This window comes from Podarcis cretensis (assembly GCF_951804945.1).
Source record: "Podarcis cretensis genome assembly, chromosome: 10".
Classification (NCBI taxonomy): Eukaryota; Metazoa; Chordata; class Lepidosauria; order Squamata; family Lacertidae; genus Podarcis; species Podarcis cretensis.
The window spans coordinates 30,091,697-30,114,057 of record NC_137179.1 but is presented as its reverse complement, the minus strand read 5'-3'; the positions used below and the strand labels follow the sequence as shown (position 1 = coordinate 30,114,057).

General features: G+C 44.7%; 1 protein-coding gene across 2 annotated transcripts; it reads left to right on the top strand.

Annotated features, from left to right (window-relative positions):
- Positions 1-410: 410 nt before the first annotated feature.
- Positions 411-20,533, top strand: BAIAP2L2 (BAR/IMD domain containing adaptor protein 2 like 2). 2 transcript variants are annotated; one of them, XM_079994582.1, is made up of 14 exons: positions 411-2,116; positions 3,408-3,483; positions 4,473-4,559; positions 6,318-6,379; positions 7,640-7,711; positions 8,444-8,560; positions 9,301-9,447; positions 10,477-10,626; positions 11,559-11,697; positions 12,425-12,665; positions 13,096-13,167; positions 13,697-13,880; positions 17,107-17,147; positions 19,478-20,533. In XM_079994582.1, the coding sequence occupies exons 1-14, from the start codon at positions 2,078-2,080 to the stop codon at positions 19,551-19,553; spliced, it is 1,503 nt and encodes a 500-aa protein (XP_079850708.1). In that variant the 5' UTR covers positions 411-2,077; the 3' UTR covers positions 19,554-20,533. The 2 variants fall into 2 exon arrangements, with proteins under 2 accessions (XP_079850708.1, XP_079850709.1); XM_079994583.1 differs by having other exon boundaries at positions 2,099-2,116; positions 3,408-3,514.
- The last annotated feature ends 1,828 nt before the right edge of the window (positions 20,534-22,361 follow it).

Here is a 22,361-nt window from a genome sequence, read left to right as displayed (position 1 = left end):
TTGATCCCCAGCCTCTCTAGGTGCGACTGGGAGAGACCTCTTGCCTGAAATCCCAGAGAGCTGCTGCCAGACAGTGTAGACAGAACTGAGCTAGATGGGCCAATGGTCTGACTTGTATAATGCAGCTTCCTCTGTTTCTATGTTCCAAGTGTGAGACTCTCTTCTCTGCAAAGGAGCAAGCAGTTGTCATGAACGGTGCAAGCTCCTTTATGAAAGATCACGAGAACGGCATTGCCGGTTCAGTCCCGTGCTCCAACTGAAGTCCGCACCCAAAACCGTAATTGAGACATTTGCCCCCTCTGTGCTCTCAGTAGCTGGCAGCACCCACAGCGCTCTCTCTCTCTCTCTCTCTCTCTCTCTCTCTCTCTCTCTCTCTCTCTTCTTAATGCAAAATAGAATTATGGTCCTTGTACAGAAGATCACTTTACATGTAACTGTCCAATAGCAAGCCTGCAGCTCGCCAGTTTATAGCGACCGCCTGTAGACTGTTTGGGTGAACGGCATGCGAGTATTCAGGAGGAAATGGGCTAAGGTGATGGAGCTGCCGGTGGGAGGTGCTTCTAAATGACTTGGAATGGAGGACTGAGATGAAAGCAAAATCTGATCTTGAATCTCATCTAGGTCAACTTTTTCCAAACTGGAGTCATATTTTCATATGGAGATTTCAGCAATGTGATTCTGCCATTTGCTGTTGACACTCAGAATCACTTCCAGTGTTTGACCCCTTGGATTAAATACAAGATCCAGTATATGCATACATGATCCTTAAGCAAATCTGTTTATACAAACCACCACCACCACTTGCTTTAGAGCAGGAGTGGAGAACTAGAAACATTTCAGATGTTGCTGGACTACAATGCCCATCATTCCTGCCCACTGGCCAAGGCTGATAGGAATCCAATGACAGTGGGCTACAGATTTCCCCCATCCCTCCTTTACAGCGCAGTGACCAAGGGCTGGGATATAATAAGGCCGAGGTCCAACACAAACTTGTATGCACTTAAGCTCGTTGGCTCATATTTGACTTTGCTTTGGTGTTTTTCTTCCATGCTAGCACCCTTGGCTCTCCCCCCTTGTGTTACGTGCCTTGTGATGACAAATGTCATGTGTAAATTTGGCCATCATGGATATTGTGGCAGCACCTTCACCAGGGGCTGCTATCATAGGAATTGCTAGCAGACATACCTGTTCATAGCTTGGCTAACTTGTGTATGTTAAAATTGAGTTCTGGCATTAGAACTCCATAAAAAAGTGGAGAAATGTTGCAAGGCAACAAAATCTCACCACTTTTGAAGTTAGCACTTTAACAAGTTGCAGCACTGACATCGTGGGTATCCATGTTGGGGTTCCTCCCTGCATGAACCATAACCCCCAGATTCTCAGCTTGCTTCCTTTTTTAAGGTTAAGTTTCTAGCATCTGTAGACCCTGAAGTATGAGAAAAAATGTACATATACAAATCTTTTCATTTTTAATGGGGAATTAGCCTGCTCCCCACTTTCAGTATTTTACTCCTTCCTCATGGACACTCCCTCCTAAATATTCCTATGGATACCCATGTCTGTAACATTGGTTCTAGAACCACATCAAAGAGATTGGAACATCTGTGGACAACAGTGGATGACAAAGTAGGACATTTACAGTATAGCTGATCCCTATGCATTATATATTTCAAGAGACAGGCATGTTGTGGGTGGGTGACAGCCTTATGAAGTTGTTTCGCCCAAGACGACAGCCAACTCGATCATAAAGAGCTATGCAGGGAGCTGTATATTGAAACGGGCAATAAATAATTGAGGGTGAAGTCACATGACCTTCATGGCTATAGCAGGATTCCTCCCTACCTGGTATCTGGTTACACTTAAGGATCAAGTTCTAACATCCTGGCTGGTGAATTATTAAACCCCCACTAGCAGCGTTTTTCTTTTCAAAGTAAGTGTGTTGTCTCTTCTGTGGTGTTGGAGAGGAGGCTAAGGGTGTGTGGAACTGGATTAATACATGTTCCTGAGGACTGCAGACCTTCTCAACATTTCCGATCCTTGGGAGGAACTCTCGAGTCGTTGTTAAACACTCGAGGGTATGGAGCAGTCCTACAGATCTACCATCTCTATCTACAAGGTGAGGCTTGGTTCCTTGCGTGTGTGTTCTGGAACATAAGAACTACTATGGATTGGCTGAAGGAAATGTGAATTAGAAAGACTTTCCTTAATGAGGGGTTGCACAAGAGAGCGATAAAAAGGAACCAAAGATCTGGCACTGGGGAAAAATAATTAGGGAAATTTCCTTGATTCTTAACATCTCTGATCCAGATCTCAGATGGCACACATTCAAGGGATATGGATTTTGAACCTGGAACAGGCAGTCGTTACAATCTGTGGCAGCACAAACCACGTGGCACTTGCACTGAAAGAGGCTCTTAACCTGATCAGGTTTGCAGACAAATTGATAGCTGCTTCACCCTTTATGTAGCATTAATATTCACGGCCATTATACTAGAGTTTCCAAGCAAGCATGGAGTGACTGGAGGTGGGTGCGCTTCCTAAATACTCCTGGCTGTGTCCTAGAGAGCTCTCAAGCCACAGGTCCCAAGAGGGGTACACAGTATGTTTCAGAACATGCCACTGCCATTCACTCTGGTGTAGTCATGACAGTCACAATTGCTGCATAATAGGTAAAGTGGCTCTCTTTAAGGTGGAAGAAGCAGAAGCTGATGTCCTGCTTTTTACTGTTTAGCACAAGGCTCACATGGGACTCCTTCCATAAGGGAATTAGATCCAATTCAAGACAGACTTGGACTTCAGGCTTAAAGATGTAGCACATGAGAGAGGCAGCAGCAGAGGAGATGCCAGGGTGGACAATATTTGAAAAGAAGAAAGTTGCTATCTAGTTGTTCAACGAGGTGGCAATGGACATAACACTTCTATTCTTTGCATTTCAATAATCCTGGGAGGCATTTGCTATTTCTACACTATTTGGCCCAGCTGAGCTGAAACAGTTAGTTGCAGGCGAGAATCTGTTGTTTTACGTTCTATCTTACTTGCCTTTCCTCTACATGGAAAAGCCTCCAGTGCTGATCATTTTGGTTGTCTTCCTCTGAATTTTTCATAACTCTACAATAGCCTGTTCCCAAAAGTGGGTGTTTCCAATTTGCTGCCAAGGTTAGGGAAGCCAATGAGGTGCCTTTCTGTTTTTACTGGACTCCAGCTCGCATCAGCCCAGCCAGCATGGCCAAGGATCATGGAAGATGGGAGCTGGAGTCCAGCAACAACTGGCAGGCACCACACTGGCTACCCCTGCCATAGGGAGTGTTTCCACCAAAGAGGTTTCCTCAGGTGATTTCAGAGCCATGCTAATATGCTGTTGTATGTGTTTATTTTTTACATCCTTCCTTCACATGGATGGTTCACAGAGCATCCTGGAACAGTTTAACCCAGCTCTGGAGAATCTGGTATACCTGGGTAACAAGTATGTGCAGGCTTTCCATGGTGAGTGGTGATGTTAACTGACTGTCTGCAGGTGAGAAGTGAATATCTGTGTCCACCGTGTTGGCCCATCAGCCCTGTGGAGGTGTTTGACGTACACCTGGGGCTATGGCGAAACTAAGATTGTGGCTGTTGACTTTGCCTCCTCAGCATGCCCAAGGACCACATGTACAGAAGAACACCTGCACAATGATACTTGTGTACAGTACTACTACTACTACTACTAATAGTAATAATAATAATAATAATAATAATAATAATAATAAATAATTTATTTGTACCCCGCCCACCTGGCTGGATTTCCCCAGCCACTTTGGGCGACTTCCAACAAAGAAGTCACACATAAAAAAACTTCCTTGATGTCTTCAGATGTCTTCTAAATGTCAGGTAATTGTTTATCTCTTTGACATCTGATGGGAGGGCGTTCCACAGGGCGGGCACCAGTAGGCCCTCTGCCTGGTTCCCTGTAGCTTTGCTTCTCGCAATGAGGGAACCGCCAGAAGGCCCTCGGCGCTGGACCTCAGTGTCCGGGCTGAACGATGGGGGTGGAGATGCTCCTTCAGGTATACTGGGTATATTCCTTCAGGTACACAGTAGACATGAATTACATATGTAGTACACATGTAACATACCAAGCACACAACTGATGCCATTGTATATACAGTAATCTCCAGTGCTTGACCTATGGTGTCCTTGAGGGAGGAGTCAGCAAGTCTAATCAGAAGCCCATCCTCCTATGCCAGCTGTCCCAACAGCAACTGGAGGACACCCAGTCTGGCAAGGCTTTCACAGGGGGTTCTGGGTGCTGCTGTCAAGTCTTCTGAAGATGGTGGAAGGAAGTGAGGAGGGGTGGGTCAGGGAGGGTGGCAGCAAATGGAAGAGAGCAGAAATGGAGAGCAAAGGGGAGGAACTGTGAAGGAGGAGCAAAAAAGTTGAGGAGTTGCAGGCAGGGAGAGGAAGCCTCCTAATTCTCCTCTTTGAAATTTCTGCAGCGTTATCCGAGGCTGCCGATGTCTATTTTACAGCAATCCAAAAGATCGGGGAGCAAGCCCTGCAGAGCTCTACTTCGCAAATATTGGGTAAGATTCCTGCTGCTGCACTCTTCTCTTCTGAAGGTCCAAGTTCCCTTAAGTGGTGGGAGCAGGAGTTGCCCCCACATATTTTCCTGGCAGCATTCCTGTGTTTGTTAAGAGGGGAGGGAGTGTTACTGGGTTGTCGTTTTTATTGTGATGATATATATTGTGGTTTTATATTCTGTGAACCACCCTGAGACCTCCGGGTTTAGGGCGGTATATAAATTCAATCAATCAATAAAAAATAAGAGCTGCAGAATGTTATCGAGTCTAGAGATGAAACTGGCCTGTTGTTTTCCTATAATTTTATAAGACTGAATGCAAGAAGAGCCCTGCTGGATCAGGCCCAATTGCCCATCTAGTCCATCATCCCTGTTCTTATGGTGGCCAACCAGATCAAGCAGGACTCAAGGGCCACAGTGCCCGCCCCCCCACAATGGGATTTCCAGCAACTCATATTCAAAGGCTTACTGCCTCCCACAGTGGAGGCATTAGAGGCAGAGTTTGGGTTTGCATGTCACATTAAAACATAGTTTAAAAGAAACGATGGTTTAACAGGAGTGTGCAGTGTGCACTGAAAAATTCTCGCTCTGTTCCTGCTACTTTCATGCTGCTGGGAATCCAGCCAGAGCCTAGTTTGTTGTGTCACCTGAACCTTGGTTATCACTTGTGATTTGTTTACAGAGAAACAAACCACAAGCCTGGGTCTGGACATCGCAGCAAGCCAGACTCTGGCTTGTTTCCCGGTAGCAGACCAGGAGAGGAGAGAAAACGTTTTGGCAGCGTTCACCACGAAGCTCCATGTTCATGTGAAACCATAGTTCATTTTTCACTTTTGCTTGAGGCAGAAATCGGAAGAGAACTGTTCATAATAAATGCATTCTTTGAGTGAATGCTGGACTTCTGTTCTTTTTTGTTTTATAGTAAACAAAAAACAAATGAAACATCAATCTAAAAGTAATTATCAAAACAGTAATAAGAACAAGAAAAATAACATTGCGATATAAATATAAATAATATAAATATAAATGTTCATAGAAAGCTTAAAAAAGAATTCATAGTGCAAAATATATTCCATAGTGGAATACAAGGTTCATATTTAAACCAAACATGTGAAATAATAATGCATGGACTTATATTCAAATGATATGTGAGAAATGTAAGATGCTTTTTTAGAGTCTTGTGTGGAAATATCCTACAGACCAACAGAGTGTTTCACATTCCACTGCATTTCCTCTTCATCCACTCATGTAGTTCAGAAATTTTTAACCTGGTTTTCAACTAGAAACTCACTTTTTAAGACAGCTAAAAAGAAAATTAGCTCCACCCTCCAGACCTTTGGTTTAACTTCAAACAGTGCCATCTTACACACATTGACTCATAAGTAAGCCTCAACAGGAGTCAAACAGGACTTTCCCTAGATTGCATTCTGAATCGCTTCTCACAGACTTTTCATACAGGTTATCAAAGTAATTATAATAACTGAACTTTTGTTCTAAGATAACACTTTGCATAAGGTCATAAATCACTGGCACTTGGATAATAGGCCATTTATTGTTTTCAGTATATAGTGTGTTTGATAATTTCTGACTTTTAGAGGGCAAAGTTCCTCATCAGTCTTCATCCACCCTTAAATTCATTCTTCCTCATGTCACCCTGTCAGAACAGGATGCTGGACTAAGTGGGACTTTGGCCTGATCCAGCAGGGCTTGTCTTTTGTTCAAGAATTTCACAAAGAATTCTCTTTTTCTTTCTTCCTTGAAGGTGAAATCTTGATACAGATGTCTGACACCCAAATTAACTTGAACCGCAAGCTGGAAGCAGTCGTGAGTATCTGGGAGGGACATTTGTGCAATAATGGGAGGTTGTATAGGGAAATAGCTGAGTCTCATGCTTGTGAGTCTAACATGGTGGTTGGGTTTCATGTGTGTAATAGAAAGGAGAATTTATTTTCCTTTTGCTTTGCTTGCCTATTTTGTTCATGCACAAGGAATAACATTATGTGTGAGTCTGCACAGTACATGTTTGCAGCTGCTTGCCACTGTTTTTATTTATATACTTATGCTTAGAAAGATTTGCATATATGCTCAGTCATAAAACTCTCTAAGCATTGTAGAACAAGTAAAAATATAGGTATCTAGAATACATATCTATGGACTTGCTGAAATAAAGCTTTTGGCTGGTGTCTAAAACGATATTGGGTGGCTGTCAACCTAACATCAATAGGCAGGGATGGCCTCTGTAAAGTGGGGCACGTGGTTGTGGCCATCCTAATCTAGCTCTATATTAGAGGCTAGTCTGCAGTCACAGTTCTCCAGGGTTCAGGGATGAATGGATCTGTCAATTTCAGCTTCTCTCAGTTTTCCAACCCTGCCTCTAATCTTTCTTTCAGTTCTTCACATTTCCACATCCGTTTGAGATTTTTAAAAAGTAACCATGAAAATTCACCAGCATTTTAGTGCATTTTCTTCCCTAATATCCACATCTGTATGCAATATCTTCTCATGTCCATATTTTTGCAAAGCATTTCCCCCTAATATAATGCATTTCTCTGTGTTGTTTTTGCTAAGATATGCATTTTTTAATGCATGCTTAACCCCAGTATATGCATTTTTGTACACATTACTTGACTGGAGTTCTGCACTGCAAAATTTAGAGAAGTGTGAATTTTGAAGGATGGCTGTGTTTTGGTTTTTGGGTTGTTTCAGAAAGTGAGAATTAGGCAGAATTGCCTTTATCTTTCAACTGAATCACATTTCTTCCCCATACCTACCTGAACCATACTCTGTCTTCTGAGCTCTGCTAATAATTAGGAACATAGGGATCTGCTCATGTTCAGACTATTTGTCCATTTAGTCCAGTGTTGTCTACTCTGACTGGCAACATTTCTCCAGGGTCTCAGGCAGAGGAGGGTCTTCCCCATCACTTGTTACTTTGAAACTGGAGATGCTGGTGATCATCTGCATGCAAAGCATGTTCTCTCTACCACTTGGGTTACAACTGCTTTCCCACTTAATGCCCAGTTTTTTGAGCCAGGTGAGTGATGTGCTGAATTGGTTCCTAACAACTTCCTCTTCTCTGAGCAGGCGCAGACCTTCCATGCAGATTTGCTGCAGCACATGGAGAAGAACACTAAGCTGGACGTGCAGTTCATCAATGTGAGTGCCTGTCTCGCCCTTGTCTTCCGCTTTGAGCCATCCCTTTGGCTCCTGAAAGCCTTGGCCTTGCGCACAGCACTGTAACACAGAATAGCAGAATAATGTGCTGAGAGCTGCCAGGAGATCCCTATCAGAGAGCTATGATTTCCATAGTGGTTTAACAATAAATTCCTCTTCAGAGATAACTCTGAGAACTGTAGCTCTGTGCAGGGAACAGCTCTCAGCACCTTTAATAGATAACAGTCCCCAGGATTCTTTGGGGGAAACCATGACTGTTTTAAGTGGTATCATAGCACATTAAAAGTATGGTATGGCTCAGGAGCAATGAAAACATACTTTGTTGTTGTTAACGTACAGTCAAACCTTGCATCCCAAATGCCTCCATTTTGTAACGTTTTGGCTCCTGAACACTGAAAACCCGGAAGTAAACGCTCCGGTTTCCGAACGTTTTTTTGGAAGCCGAACATCCAACGCAGCTTCCGCTTGAGAGCAGGAAGCTCCTGCAACCAATTGGAAGCCGTGTCTCAGTTGTCGAACATTTTGGAAGCCAAATGAGCTTCCAGAACGGATTACGTTTGACAACCGAGGTTTGATTGTATTCAAATTTATTTCAGCAAACTATTGTGCAGGGATTGGGTCTTGGTTCCCACTTCCTTTTTCTTAGCCAGGAATTCAGGCTTTTGTCTTTAAATGTATATATTTTAAAAATCTTTTCAATGTGCCTGCTCATAGGATAGCCGGCAGCGATATGAGAAGGAACACAGACGCAGAACTGCCAACATAGATAAGTGCATTTCGGATCTGTGGAGAATGGAGAGAACGCGAGACAAGAATGTTTGGGAGATGAAGGTGTGGTCCAGTATACCTGAAGTATACCTGAAGGAGCGTATCCACCCCCATCATTCTGCCCGGACACTGAGGTCCAGCGCTGAGGGCCTTCTGGCAGTTCCCTCGCTACGAGAAGCCAAGTTACAGGGAACCAGGCAGAGGGCCTTCTCTGTAGTGGCACCCGCCCTGTGGAACACCCTCCCACCAGATGTCAAAGAGAAAAATAACTACCAAACTTTTAGAAGACATCTGAAGGCAGCCCTGTTTAGGGAAGCTTTTAATGTTGAATAGGTTATTGTATTTTAGTGTTCTGTTGGAAGCTACCCAGAGTGCCTAGGGAAACCCAGCCAGATGGGCGAGGTATAAATAATAAATTATTATTATTATTATTATGGAGCAAATTGCCTCTGGGTGTGGGGCAAGGAGATGATGAGTTAGTGCCCCTGGGACCCTGGCTTGCCAGTTCACCTACCCAGCAGCTGCCACCTGCTCACCCAGCTCCTGTGGCACTTTCCCACTACTCCTATACCTCACTCTGAGGAAGGGGGTACCTCTTCAGAATAAGGATTTCTGGGTGAGGTGTCCTGAGAGAGTGCTGTGCTGTTACTGCCGTAAAAATGTAAAATTACTAGTCGTTCAACAAAAAAATTAAAGAGAATTTCCAAGGGCTGCAGTGAAGCAGCAGGTGTGAGCGCACGCCTGGGCCCCAGAGGGCTCACTCTGAGGAAGGCTGACCTAGATCCTTTCTCCCCTCACTCCAGGAGAACATGATGCGCTTGCACACCGAGATGCAAGAATTTGTCACTGAGAGCCAGAAGGCTGCTGAGCTGGAGGAGAAACGCCGCTACCGCTTCCTAGCTGAGAAGCACCAGCTACTCTCCAATAACTTCCTGCAGTTCTACACCAGGGTAAGACATATGTAATATGAGGGAGGTATGTAGGGAAAGGGCGCCTCAGCGTACCCAGATTTGGTGGTGGAGGGGATGGTTTAATTTGGCATTAAAGGAGAAACAAGGAACTCGTGACCCTCCCCAGGCGTTGTTGGACTACAGTTCCCATCATCCTTGATCATTGGCCATTCTGGCTGGGGCTGATGGGAATTGCAGTGGAACAACACCCAGAAGGCCGCAGGTTCCTCATTTGTTGTATTAAAGGGAGTCTGGTGAGAAGCCTTCTCTTGGAGGGAACCAAGAGGCTTTCACTATCGCAAGAGACCCCAGTGTTTACCGTGAATAGCCACAAATCACCCAGTTAATCATAGAATATTAGAATGTGACAGTGCTGGAGGAACTCTGAGAACCCTGATTTCTGGATTTCAAAGATATCAAGTTTCTAGCCCTTATGGAAGCAGCTAAGACATGGGAAATATATGGCTAACATTATTTTCTTGCTGAAAGCTCAGAAACTGGGGGAGGTAGGGAATCCATTGCCAGATGATGAAACGTTAGTACTCAGCACAGCTCCCGGTTTCTCTTCAGTACTAGTTTCCCTGATTTACAGGCTTGTTTCTCACCAACATTTTATGAGTGCTGACCTTCCTTGTCTCGGGGCTTATTTTGGTTCCTGTAAAAAGAGCTGGGAGGAAGGAGGAGAAGGAATTCTGCAAAGTCAAATAAAATTGCCTACAAATAACATAACCAGGCACTGAATATTGAACAAACAAGTGCCCAGTTTGCATAACTGTATATATTCCAAATGCATTGTTTGGTTTTGTGCCTGAATCTCTTAAATATAGCGTCAAGTGGCCATTTTTACAACTTTACTTGGCAGGCAGAAATTTGTGGGACCTCTTAGACAAAATTGGTGGTAGTGGTGATTTCTCCTTGCTGCAATCTTTGGGACTGCTGTTTTGAATAAGATGTGGGTCGCACCTCCCGCTTCCCCCTTTGTCATTATACTTCCCAAACTCTGTTATTGTCTTCTTTCCTCCTGCGAAGGCCTGTGCCATCATTCAGAGCAAGGCACCATTGTGGAAGGAACAGCTGGAAGCCACCCGAAATCCTGCCCCAGCCTCGCTCAGCAGCACAACGCTCAGCCCGGGTCATGCATCTGGCTCTCTGGCTCCTGCTCCTTCCCATCTCGAGATGGTAAGAAGATGGAAGGAACCTTGGGCAGGAAGGGTTTGTGAAACGAGGCACACCTGGGGTATAATTACCAAAGTTAGCCGTTGGGATACTGTGTGCAGTTCTGGCTGGATTGGGGAACCTCAGGCCTGTGGGCCAAATGTGGCCCTCTGGGCCTCTCCATCTGGCCCTGGAAATTATTCCCAAGCCACACACCCTCCCTAGCCATACCCTTCACTGGCCTTGTTTCACATCCACCTTGAGTGTTTTTGCCTGGCTGGAATGTTTCCTTGAACTCTATGACTGCGTCTTGCTTTCCCTAGAAGGAGGATGAAGAGGGAGGCGTGTGGGTGCATGTAGAAACTGTATAAAGGTAAAATGTACACTCATTGCTCCATCAACTTTGGCCTCTGTCCCATCCACTGCTGGCATCTGACTCAAGATAATGTCACTTCAGACTAAAAAACATTCCCCATCCATTGGGGTTTTTGTTTTTGTTTTTAAAGATGACTTAGGCCCATGCCTACACCAAACCTTTAAAGTACATTTCCCATTCTCAAAGAATCCTAGGAACTGTTAAGCGGGATTGTAACTGTGTGAGGTACAGTTCCCAGGGCCCTTTTTTTCCTTTATTTTGGTGCAGAGAGTGTTTTAAAGGTATGATGCATATGCAGCCTAAAAGGGAACATAATACAAAGTTAATAACATTAGGCATGGTGTGGAGAAAATTGGCAGTTTTTATTTTCCCCTTTCATAAAACATGAATTCCCTGTCAGCCACCCAGTTACCGGTAAGTTGATTGGCATTTCAGGGTTTCTAGTGGTTGTGAACTGGGTGTCTGGCCCAGAGTGTGTCACAGGAGATGACAATATGCCTTAAGGATTGCTTCCAAGGATCTTCTCCCCTGGGATTGCTTTCATAAAGTGCCTGCTCTTCCTCTCATTTCCTTGTTGCAGCCCCAGAGGCCTCTGGGTGATTTCAGTTCAGTGATAGCAGGGCGAAGCGCCAGTCCCTTCCCACAGGAGACGGCAGAAATGTTGCCTGCCTCTCAGCCAGAAACAAGGAGGAGAACCCTGCAAAGAACTCCCTCTATCGGTAAGATATTTCAGGGGAGAAGGAAAATCCTGGGTTCAAAAGGAGTCAGGGTGTCCCATCTGATAGTGGATGAAGACTCTCCATTGAGAAACATTTTCCCAAGATGCCTTGGAATTCCTGATATATGGGTAGGCATGATGTGTTTAGGTTCATTGGAGACAGTGGTGAAGCATAGGACTGGACGCTTAAGAACCACTGTAGTGTCAAAATTAAGAGTGTTGGACTAAGACTGGCAAAACCCATGTTCCCAGTCAGCCCCCATTAAGGTGACCTTGGGCCAGTCCTTATCTCTCAAACTAACCTACCAACTAACAACCAGTGTGGTTGTGAGAATACAGTGGTTGGAGGAGGAGAGAATCATGTATGCCACAATGATCTCTATGGAGAAAATGTGGCATTACATATATGAGAGACAAATATGGCAATTTATCTAACCCATAGACCAGGGATGAGGAACTTGGGGTCCTCTAGATGTTGTTGGACTCCAGCCCCTTTCAGCCCCAACCATCATGGCCAATGGCTACGGATAACTGCAGCTGTTGTCCAAAAACATCTGGAAGGCCACAGGTTCTCCACCCCTGCCAAAGACAAAGTCCAGGGTTGTTTTGGTTTCTTTTACAGGTGTCATTTCACCTATTTGTGGATAAATTCATGTGAACTATATAGCCCACTTTTCTAGCAAAGCTGGGATCCCCCAAGAGATTTTGCCTCTCATAATTTCTTGCAGGCTCTGTTTCCACTGGCCAGCGTTCTCGTTCCAGCTCCTTTGGGGAGCAGGCAGCAGGAAGAGCAGAAGCTGGGGGCAAAGAGGGGAGCAGCAACAGCGTGCTGAGAGTCCAAGCCATAGCCCCCCACTCTGCTGGTTCCAACCGGACCCTTTTGCAGTTCAGCATTGGAGATATAGTCACCGTGCTGATACCAGAAGCACAAAATGGCTGGCTGTATGGCAAGCTGGAAGGTACATCCACGTAAGTCTGCTCAGACATGGATCTGTGAGAGTATAATAATAGGTTGAGGAGGTTCTTGGCTTTGAGGGCTTCGGACCACGTATTGAAATTTGTACCATGCTTCTGAATTTATGCACACCACACATGTTTTTCTTTGACTTGGAGCTTATCTAGGGGATCAGTTCAGATCAGTTCAGTTTCTGAGTCTTAAAAACAAAACAAAACATCTAAACTTAGTGCAAGAGATTCAGGTTTTTTGATTGTCACAGCATCTCATCAGTTCAGTCTCATTAAATGCAGAATGAGAGCAGGGCTCCTAGACCTGTAATTAATAGCTGTATCTTCTGTATCCTTTATATTATAGGGAACCTGAGGAGCTAACATTCCAGAATAAAAGGTGTGGCAATAATGGACATAAAAGGTGACTGTTGTCATGTGCTTTTGGTTTCAGGAGTGGCTGGTTTCCTGAAGCTTTCGTGAAGCCACTGCAGGAGGCGAGAGACCCCGAGGAGACCACCCCCAGGTGCTGTGAACTTGAGTTGCCTCCATGGTGATATTCATACATGCTGTTCTTTGCTCTTGGGCAAAGCCTTGTTGAATGCGCCCCCCCAAAAAATTAACTCATGGATTAAAATAAGTTTAAAAAGGAGCAAATTTATACAGCTGGCATCAAAAGCAAAACAGGTCAGCCAAAGTTGAAAAGACTGGGGAAATGGGAAATACAAGTTTTTGCTCAGCTCTGGAAAGACGTCAGTGGTTGCCCAGCAAGCCTTTCCAGGAAGAACATTGCAAGGTGGCTGAAAAGGCTGCCTCCCTAGTGCTAGTTAGGCATGTCATTTATTTATTTGGAGAATTCCTGTGGAATTCTTGGAAAAAATCCTTCGTATGTTCATTAGCCTCTGGTGGGAATTTCAACGTAAATGCTGGTATATGTGGAGACAGGCGGTCCTTCAGGTACTCTGGCTCCAACCAGTCAAGGCCAAAGAAATAAATAAATGTGCCCCCTGCACCCCAACAGCTTTTGCCAGCCTTTCTTTCCCCTTCCTTCTCAGAATGTTTCCTCTGCGGAGCAGTCGCAGCGTAGATGAGCTCCTGGATCGGCCCAGCACCCCATCAGCCAGCAATTACTGGCACAACCCCAGCAGACCTCAGTCTCCAGGTCCTTCTCCTGCTCTGCTGGGGGCAGGCAGCCGCCGGAGCAGCTCAGCCAGCGCCGCAGCCACCTCAGACTCCAAGGTAAGTGCTTATGCCATTTTGGGGTGTTTGTGGGGTGGGAGAAAGGAACAAAGCAATAGATTTGGATGAATTAACAATGCACAACAGGGTTGAGGAACTTGTGGCCCTCTAGAGGTTGTTGGGCTCCCACTCCAGTCTAAGGTTACCAGATTTTTTTCAGTGAATCCTTAACCAACCAGTTTCCAGGATTCTTTGGGGAGGCCATGTGCAATAGATGTGCTTTAAATGTATAGTTTGGATTTGCCTGCAGCGTAACATAAGTGAATGGATGTGCATGGTTTTAAAAAGGTAACTAGTGGCCCTAACAGCAACCACAAAGGGTGTGGAGGGAGAGTTTATTCCTTCTCCTGTTCCTAATGAAAATCATCTCCCCTGAAGCTGCTATTTGCTTCAGACAGGAAGCATCTGTTGGACCAATGCAAACAGGTCATGATTTCATTTGTGGAATTAACATGGCATTTAGAAATCCCCTGCAATTCTCTGTTAGAGGTCCTAGACAGACATCTCAGTACTTCTGCAATTCCTCCCTTTACATCTGCTTATTGTCCCCACTCAGGACAGTCCCTCTCTGAGATGTTCTTCTCTTTCAGTTTACAGTAGCCACCCACAACCTCAAAGGATAGCATCCCATGCCACCCTCATCCATAGCCACCTTGGCCCCTTGCTTTGCTACCCAGACAGCGGGAGCATCTCAGTCCCTTCTCTTTCGCTCCCCAGGGTCCCTTCAGTTCACTCCTCTTCTCCATGACATCTCAGCCTGATTTCTGGTGGCTCCGGGGCAGCAGCTCTTTCTGCTAACAGTAGGACGCTGAGTGTTGGACATGGGCTTGGGTGGGGCCACTTGGCCAACTGATGGAGAAGCCTTCCTTTTCTCTCTTCCTCTGCTGAGCATTATGGAGTGTCTCTTCCAAAGGGGCTGTCTTGGAAGCAAAAGGAAACTAGTGTTGTGGTCTGGCGGATTCTTGGCTTCTAGGAATGGAAAGCACAAGGGGGTTGGGGGGAGTGTTGCTGCTTGCTGTGGATTGAGAGTTTGGCCATGTTCACACGAATAGCTACTTCAATTTAACAAATGCACTTTATGAAATAAAAGATGTCCTTTACACTCCCATGTTCATAATGTTACAAAAGTTGGACTCCACTGGTGCTGCTGACATGAGGAAAGTACATTGGCTCCCACCATGTTTCTGAGCACAATTCAAAGTGTTGGTGCAGATATCTGAAGATAGCCCTGTTTAGGGAAGTTTTTAATGTTTGATCTTTTATTGTGTTTTTAAAATTCTGTTGGGAGCTGCCCAGAGTGGCTGGGGAAACCCAGATGGGTGGGGTATAAATAATAAATTATTATGATTATGATTATGATTATGATTATGATTATGATTATGATTATGATTATGATTATGATTGTGATGATTATTATTATTAACAACTCCCTGGTTAAAGAAGATTAATAACTTACCCTGCACTGTTATAAGACAAAGACCTGATCTTCCTCTCCTTGGCTGCCAAAGTAGCTCTCAGCAATATTTATTTATTTAATGCTGCTATGACAGGAAGTGCCCAGATGGAACTGGGACCATTTTTAAAAAAAATTGAGAATGACCAGAAAACATAATAATGATTGATTACGGAGCTAAAGCTCAGTGAAGTTTGAATGCATAGGGGTGTATCCATTGCTGCCTTTCTGCACCCTGAAAATCTACTCCAGAGAGTTGAGGAAATTTGGGAGGGTGCATGCAATGGAGGAAGAGGAAGAGGAAGTCCACAAATGCTGGACACCTTATGCAGCAGGTCTCGGAAGCACCTCTGTCTTGGAGAGCTGTTGCCAGGTAGAATACACTTATGTTGGGCTATGGCGACAAGTCTCCACCCAGTTTGGCATTTGTGGGCCAACTTGTCATTGAGTCAATAATAATGCATTGGTTGTGGCATTATACTGGACCATCCACACAACGTTGCAGTTGCTCTGTGATTCTTCCCCAGTGTTATTGTATTATCGCCATCTGGAGGGGGGACACTACAGCACGACAAAAGCAGGGCAAAAATTCAAACCTTGGAATGTAAAAAGTTACAGAATTTCAGCAGGAAATGCACTGATTGGAAAGAAAACAGCATGTTTGCCTGGAAATTTCTGCAGGCATAATCAGTATTGAAAGTGGAGTCATGTATAACTGTCCTGATCATGAATGCACAAGGCTTCTTACCTTTATATATATATATATGTGACAGGCAATAGGTATTACAAATAAGTAAACAAAATATGCGTAACAGAGGAACATATACCAATGGAAACCAGCCCAACCTCTGGAATAACCATGCCTGGAGGGCCTAATGCTGTTTCTTTCTGTTCGTGTGAACACAGCCTTGGGTGTGTTGCTGAAGTGTTTAGACATCTAGAGAGCTTGAACAGACGAGAAAGCATTCCCAGGTCACAATCTCCCATGTGTGGAAGATCTGGATTTCGTAAGCTTACCATGTGTAGGAGGGATTTTGACATGACTTCCCTTTTCAGGCAAGTTTTCTGTTAGGGCTGCCGTCCGTGCAAGTAAGAAACCCTGGAGAACAAAGCAGCAATAATAAGCAACACTGGACTTGCAGCAGAGGTCCCTTTTGCTCAGATTGGAGGAGGCCATTCTGTGATGAATGAGTCTTGTCATCCGTGTTTCAGTAGGCAAGTCTTTCTTGAGCAGGAGTAGCTAACTTGTGACTGACATTGCTGAACTGTATATCCCATCATTCCCAGACTGCATGGCCAATGGCCAGGGCGATGGGAGCTGGAGTCTAACAATATCTGGAGGTCCAAAGGTTAGCCACTTCTGTTCTACAGGCTTCTTCCTCTTCCCCTGGGAGATGTAACCTCCAATATAGGAATATATGCAAACTGAGCAAGCAAACACACACCCTCAGTAAATTTCATTGCAACAACTGAACAGTATTTTTTTTTTTTAAAGCAAAACTATAAACTCTGAACAACCTGGTTTGATATTGAGTGGAATGGATCAGCGAATGTAAATTGGAGGTTGCTTTTTTTAAAAAAAATTGGGTTGGATGTGTATTGGATGCGCTTCTGACCTGCTGCCAACCATTAGTGCAGACACCACTTGAACCTATACATGTCTGTGTGTTTCGCATGTCCCTTCCTTTCTCATTTTGTCTCTGTTGAAAATTCATAAGGTATTGTTTCTCTCAGCCTTCACCTTTTTTTCTTTTCTTTTCTTCTTCACTGCAGAAGCCAGCAGGGAGGGAACATCATCCAGAACTGTTTCCCAGGTAAATGTTTGTGTCCTTTTTCTCCTGAACAATATACTCCCTGCATATGTTAAGGCCATTTCTTTTAAGAGATGCTTTTAACTATATTTATTCGGACTATGTGATGATGCCACATCTCACACACTCAGTCGTTTTCAGCTTGAGGGCCACATGGCTTTCTGGGGGCCACATGTTAATGGTGGGTGTGGCCAGTAGACTAGTTTCTACACAAACAACACACCCAAGCACACACCTCTAGCCTAGCCTCCTTCCAGGCAAGTGAGTGGCATTATCAGAGCTCAAGAACACATCCCAGTCATGCAAACCACAGCCAAGGAAGGTAGGCAAGGGCTGTGGTCTGGGGAGAAGAGGTGCAGTTTGGGAAGGGATATGGGCTGGGGAGTCTCAAGGGCCAAATGGAAAGAACTAGAGGGCCACATTCAGTCCTTGGGCCTGAGGTTCCCCACCCCTATTACACACATTCAAAGAGTATTATTTTGTCCTCTTAGAGCTACATACCCTCCAACATTTCTCCAATGAAATTAGGGACGTCCCATTCCATAATGATAATTTTACTATTTATACCCCACACATCTTACTGGGTTGCTCCAGCCACTCTGGGCACCTTCTAACATATATAAAAACATTTAACATAAAAAACCCCTTCCCTATACAGGATTGCCTTCAGACAGCTCAAGGGTTGGATAACTCCAATATCCTCCAACATTTCTCCAATGAAAATAGGGACATCCCAAGGAAAAGTGGAACACTGCAGGATCAGATTGGGAACTGGAATGGCTTCTGTAAATGAGGGACGTCCCTGGAAAATAGGGACACTTGGAGAGTCTGGAGTTACAATACCCAACACTTCCCAATGCAGGAGATGTCCAGTTGACCTAATTCAATGGACAGTCCAGTTGACCTAATTCAATGGTGATGTTTGATGATTTATAATGTATATCACAAAAAGATGGACCTCATTCAGATATTCATAGATTAATAGTCTGAGATGAAGGAGCCTTTTGGCTGCCCAGGCAGCAGAGCCTTCAAGCAAACCCTGATCAAAACAGGAATGATCTAGTTCACCATGTTTCCCCATTTCATCTGAACTAGAAAACTAGCTTTGGAACAAGCCAGGATATTAAAGCACAGTGGTTTGATACCCTGAATTGTTCCAAAACTGTCTAGTAACAATAGTTTCACTGTTTGGCTAAAACGGAAGCTAAGGTTAATGAGAGACTTCCTGGCTCACACATGGCTTGTGTAAAGGGGCTTGTTCACATCTAACTTATTAAGCCCAGAATATGATGATGATGACTTATTAAATTTGTATACCACCCTTCATCCGTAGATATCAGGCCTGCTCACAATATAGAATTACAATATTAGAAACATAAAACACATAATAAAAATAAGAATAAAGATAACCCAATAATTCTCCTCCCATAACACATTTAAAAGGGCACCAGAAAAGGCCACAGCAGAAAAGGCCTGTTCTCATGTTGCCACCATATGGACCTCTCGTGGAGGACCCTCAGACGATGATTTCAGGGTCTGGGTAGGTTCATATGGAGAGAGGCGGTCCTTGAGATATTGTGGTCCTGAGTGTCCATCGAAACTAGGACACTCTGTGAAAGACCATATCCATAGCTGTCAACTTACAGATTTGAAAATAAGGGACCAGCAGCCTCGAAAATAAGGGATCAGCAGCCAAAATAAGGGATTTTCCGGGCACAGGTATGTTTGACTTCTGAACCCCTCTGAGCCAAAGGCAGAAAGCCCAGCCAGCAGCCAAACGAAGCCTCAAGCGGTGGTTCCCACAGCGCAGCAACCCGGCAAAGGGGATGCAGCAAGGAAAACCACCGTCACCTCTCCGCTGGGAAGCGCTGAGCAAAGGCGAGTCCCCAGGCAACGCGGCCGATTTGATCGGCACAAGGCATGCAAGCTCCACCCCCCAGTCGTTCTTAGACTCCTTATTGGGTGAGCAACGCAGCCAAGCAACACAGTTGGAGCCTCCCTCCTCCCTGGCCGGCAGGGAGGGAGGGAGAGGAGCTGCTTCCTTTGAAACCGGGGAAATTTAAGGGACATCATCAATAAGGGACAGCAGCGGGACACGGCGCTGGCATAAGGGAGTTTCCCGCCAAATAAGGGACAGTTGACAGCTATGACCATATCTGGTAATATCTGACCATATCTATTAACCTAGTAATTCATCTGACACCAGGCACTTTTCTGAGGACCACAGATTGTATCTAGTGTGTTGGTAGCCTTTATGTTGTAATGGAGTTATGTGGCTGGCTTGAATGCGTTTCCAAAAATTTAATATCTACCTTTCTTTTTCTTCTTCCTAGAGGTACCAATCCTTTCGCTACAGTCAAATTGCGCCCAACGGTGACCAACGACCGATCGGCACCCGTCATCCGGTGAAAGCCAGCTATGGTTTGGGGAGGGTGGGTGGCTTGCACAGAAAGTTGTCCTGGACAACCCTTCTCATCCCTGAGCTCAGGCTGTCATTATCTTGGGGAAGCTGTTTCTCCCCAAGTGGCCAGCCTGAGTGGAGGGCAATTCTTTAGCCTCCTTTTCCATGTCTGCTCATGTTGTAGTGGTCAATAGGTCCCGAGGTCATTTTGTTTTGTTCTTTTAAGGCTCCCCCCCCCATCTGTGCAAAAGGTGCGTTTCTTTCCCATTTGTAGCGTGCATTTTGCCAGATTGTGCTCTGTGCTACAATTTCCCTGCAAACTTTGTGCAAACGGGGGAGGATGACCGTAAACAGGCTGTCTGGAAGTGACTTTGAACTGGGCAGAGAAACAACTGCTTCAGACTGAAGATTGAGAGACATTACAGCAGAGAGCAGTCATCTGGTGTAGGACATAAGTAGGGCACTCTAGGAAGAGCCCTCAGAACGAGTCTGTGGAAAAGCCTTCAGAAATCTTCTGTTGTATACTTGGTTGATTTCATGCCCACACGGACAGCTCAGGAGATACTGGTCAACATGATATAATCCAAGCCAGTCATGACTGCCGTACAAAACATCTTGTATTAATGTTCAATGGTCAGTCAGTAAATCTATGTGGAAGTCGGTCTTGAGAGACTGTCATGTAAACTTCCTTGCTCAGGTAACTTGCAGAATTGTCTGCTCCTCACCGCTAGTAGATTTAAAAGGCATCCTTGTTTAAAGATGCCTGGATTTCCTCTCCTACACCCATTCATCACAGACCACTGTGCTACCAGTTTTGATAAGCACAACTGGGAATAGTTCTAAAATTGCTGAGGAGAGCTAGCTGCACTGCATTATTTCACACACACCCAATATGTTTCTGTAAGTAGCACTAACAGAAATGGGGGGGGGGGGTTTGGGGGGGGGAGAAAGAAAAGAAAGAAAGAATAAAGTAAGAAATAAATAAACATCTCCTTTGGGTTGTGAAGTTCATATTTCAGACACACTTCACGGAAAACAAAAGGGAAGAGCAAGTTGCGGTTGTTGGAGATCTTTCCTTTTCACCTTTGCTACTTCACTTTGCAAAGTGGTATTATCTCAAGGTAAATGGATCAATGTTCACAGAACTAAGAGGTTAGGAGGAAATGCAGGATTGTCACCTTCCTCCCATGTAAGTTGATTTGCCAGTTATTTATTTCCCTTGCCTCTTGTCTCCTAAATAAGATGCAATGGGATGGTGATTTTGAAGAGGGTGAAACGTGCAGCCAGATTTCCTGCGTGCCAAGCTGCTTCCTCCATCTCACACTTCACTCAGACCCTCAGACACCCTGCCAATCCACAGTACAGTACAGTCATATCTTGCATGAAATTAACTTGCACAATTTCAAACTTGTGTGGTTGAAATAGCTCAAATTAAGAGTCAGAGTTCAGGAAAGCTTGGGGAAAACATGTAAGTTTTAATGGGCAATTTGAAGGTCGTCACTGCCACTGACTCACAAATTACCTGAGGGAGGCCACTGAGAGGGTGGGTGTGCTTTCACCAAAGAGGCCTGCTTTTGTGTTGTCACCAAGAGACAATCTGCTGGTCGTGGAAGCATCATCAGGGTAAATCTCAGAAGATCTAAAAGATCAACTTGTTCTACCAAGGAAGGTCATCCCCTAGGTAACTGGGCCCCAAGTTCTTTAGAGCTTTAGATGTCAAGAACAAAACCTTGAACATGGCTCTGTAGCTTATAGGCAGTCAAGTGCAGATCTTTCAACAGTTATTTGAATATGTGTTAAGCTGGGTGTCCCACTAAACACCCAGGCAGCTGCATTTTGCGCAAGCTGCAGTTTCCAAACAAGGTGCAAGGTTAACCCTGCAAACAGCACCTTATAGTCTTTGCACAAAGAACAGACTCTACTCCAAAAAAGCTTAAGCCATAATAATCTTAAGTGGTGCTGCAAGACTCTGTCGTTTTGTTTTTTGCAACATGCTAATGTGACATGGCTTCCTGTCTGGAAGCATGACCCATGGGTACTGCAGGGGCTTTCCAGTGGTGATTTCCATGATTGCAGTGAGATATTCTTTAGCCACTGGGCTTTGGGGAATAACCATCCCCATTCTGGGTCATGGATGGAGAAGAAATTTGATTCGGTTCTCATTCAAAGGCAAACCTTCCTAATTCGCATTTTCCAAAACAATATGCAAACCGAAACTCAAGCATTCTTTGGAATTCATGTTTCCCCAATTCCAAAAGTTCATGTCCGCAGCCAAATAATGTGTGTATAAAGATGCACATGTTACTGAAGAAAACATACAACAATGCGTTATGTTAGGGGAAATTGCATACAGAAATTTGTATAGGAGGAGAAATTCACACTGAAATGTCGATGAATTTTCATGTGGACTTTTTAAAGAATAGATTAAAATTGCAACATGATGTGGAGAACTGAACTTAAGATGAGAAACTGAGAGAAAGTGAAATTGGTTGATTGGCCCACCCCCTAGGCACATGTCTCTCCATGTAAAATGCAGTGTTCGAAACATTCAGGGCATGTCGCACAGAGAAGATTCTCAGTGTTTGAACCATTCTAACAGATAAATTAGGGGACGCAGGTGGCGCTGTGGGTTAAAGCCTCAACGCCTAGGACTTGCCGATCGAAAGGTCGGCGGTTCGAATCCCTGCGGCGGGGTGCGCTCCCGCTGCTCAGTCCCAGCGCCTGCCAACCTAGCAGTTCGAAAGCACCTCCGGGTGCAAGTAGATAAATAGGGACCGCTTACCAGCGGGAAGGTAAACGGCGTTTCCGTGTGCGGC

Coding starts and splice junctions, on each gene's coding strand:
- BAIAP2L2 (XM_079994582.1), top strand. CDS start 2,078: ATGGAGCAGTCCTACAGATCTACCATCTCTATCTACAAG. Junction 6,380..7,639: donor ACCGCAAGCTGGAAGCAGTC/GTGAGTATCTGG, acceptor TTCTCTGAGCAG/GCGCAGACCTTCCATGCAGA. Junction 13,168..13,696: donor CCCGAGGAGACCACCCCCAG/GTGCTGTGAACT, acceptor CTTCCTTCTCAG/AATGTTTCCTCTGCGGAGCA.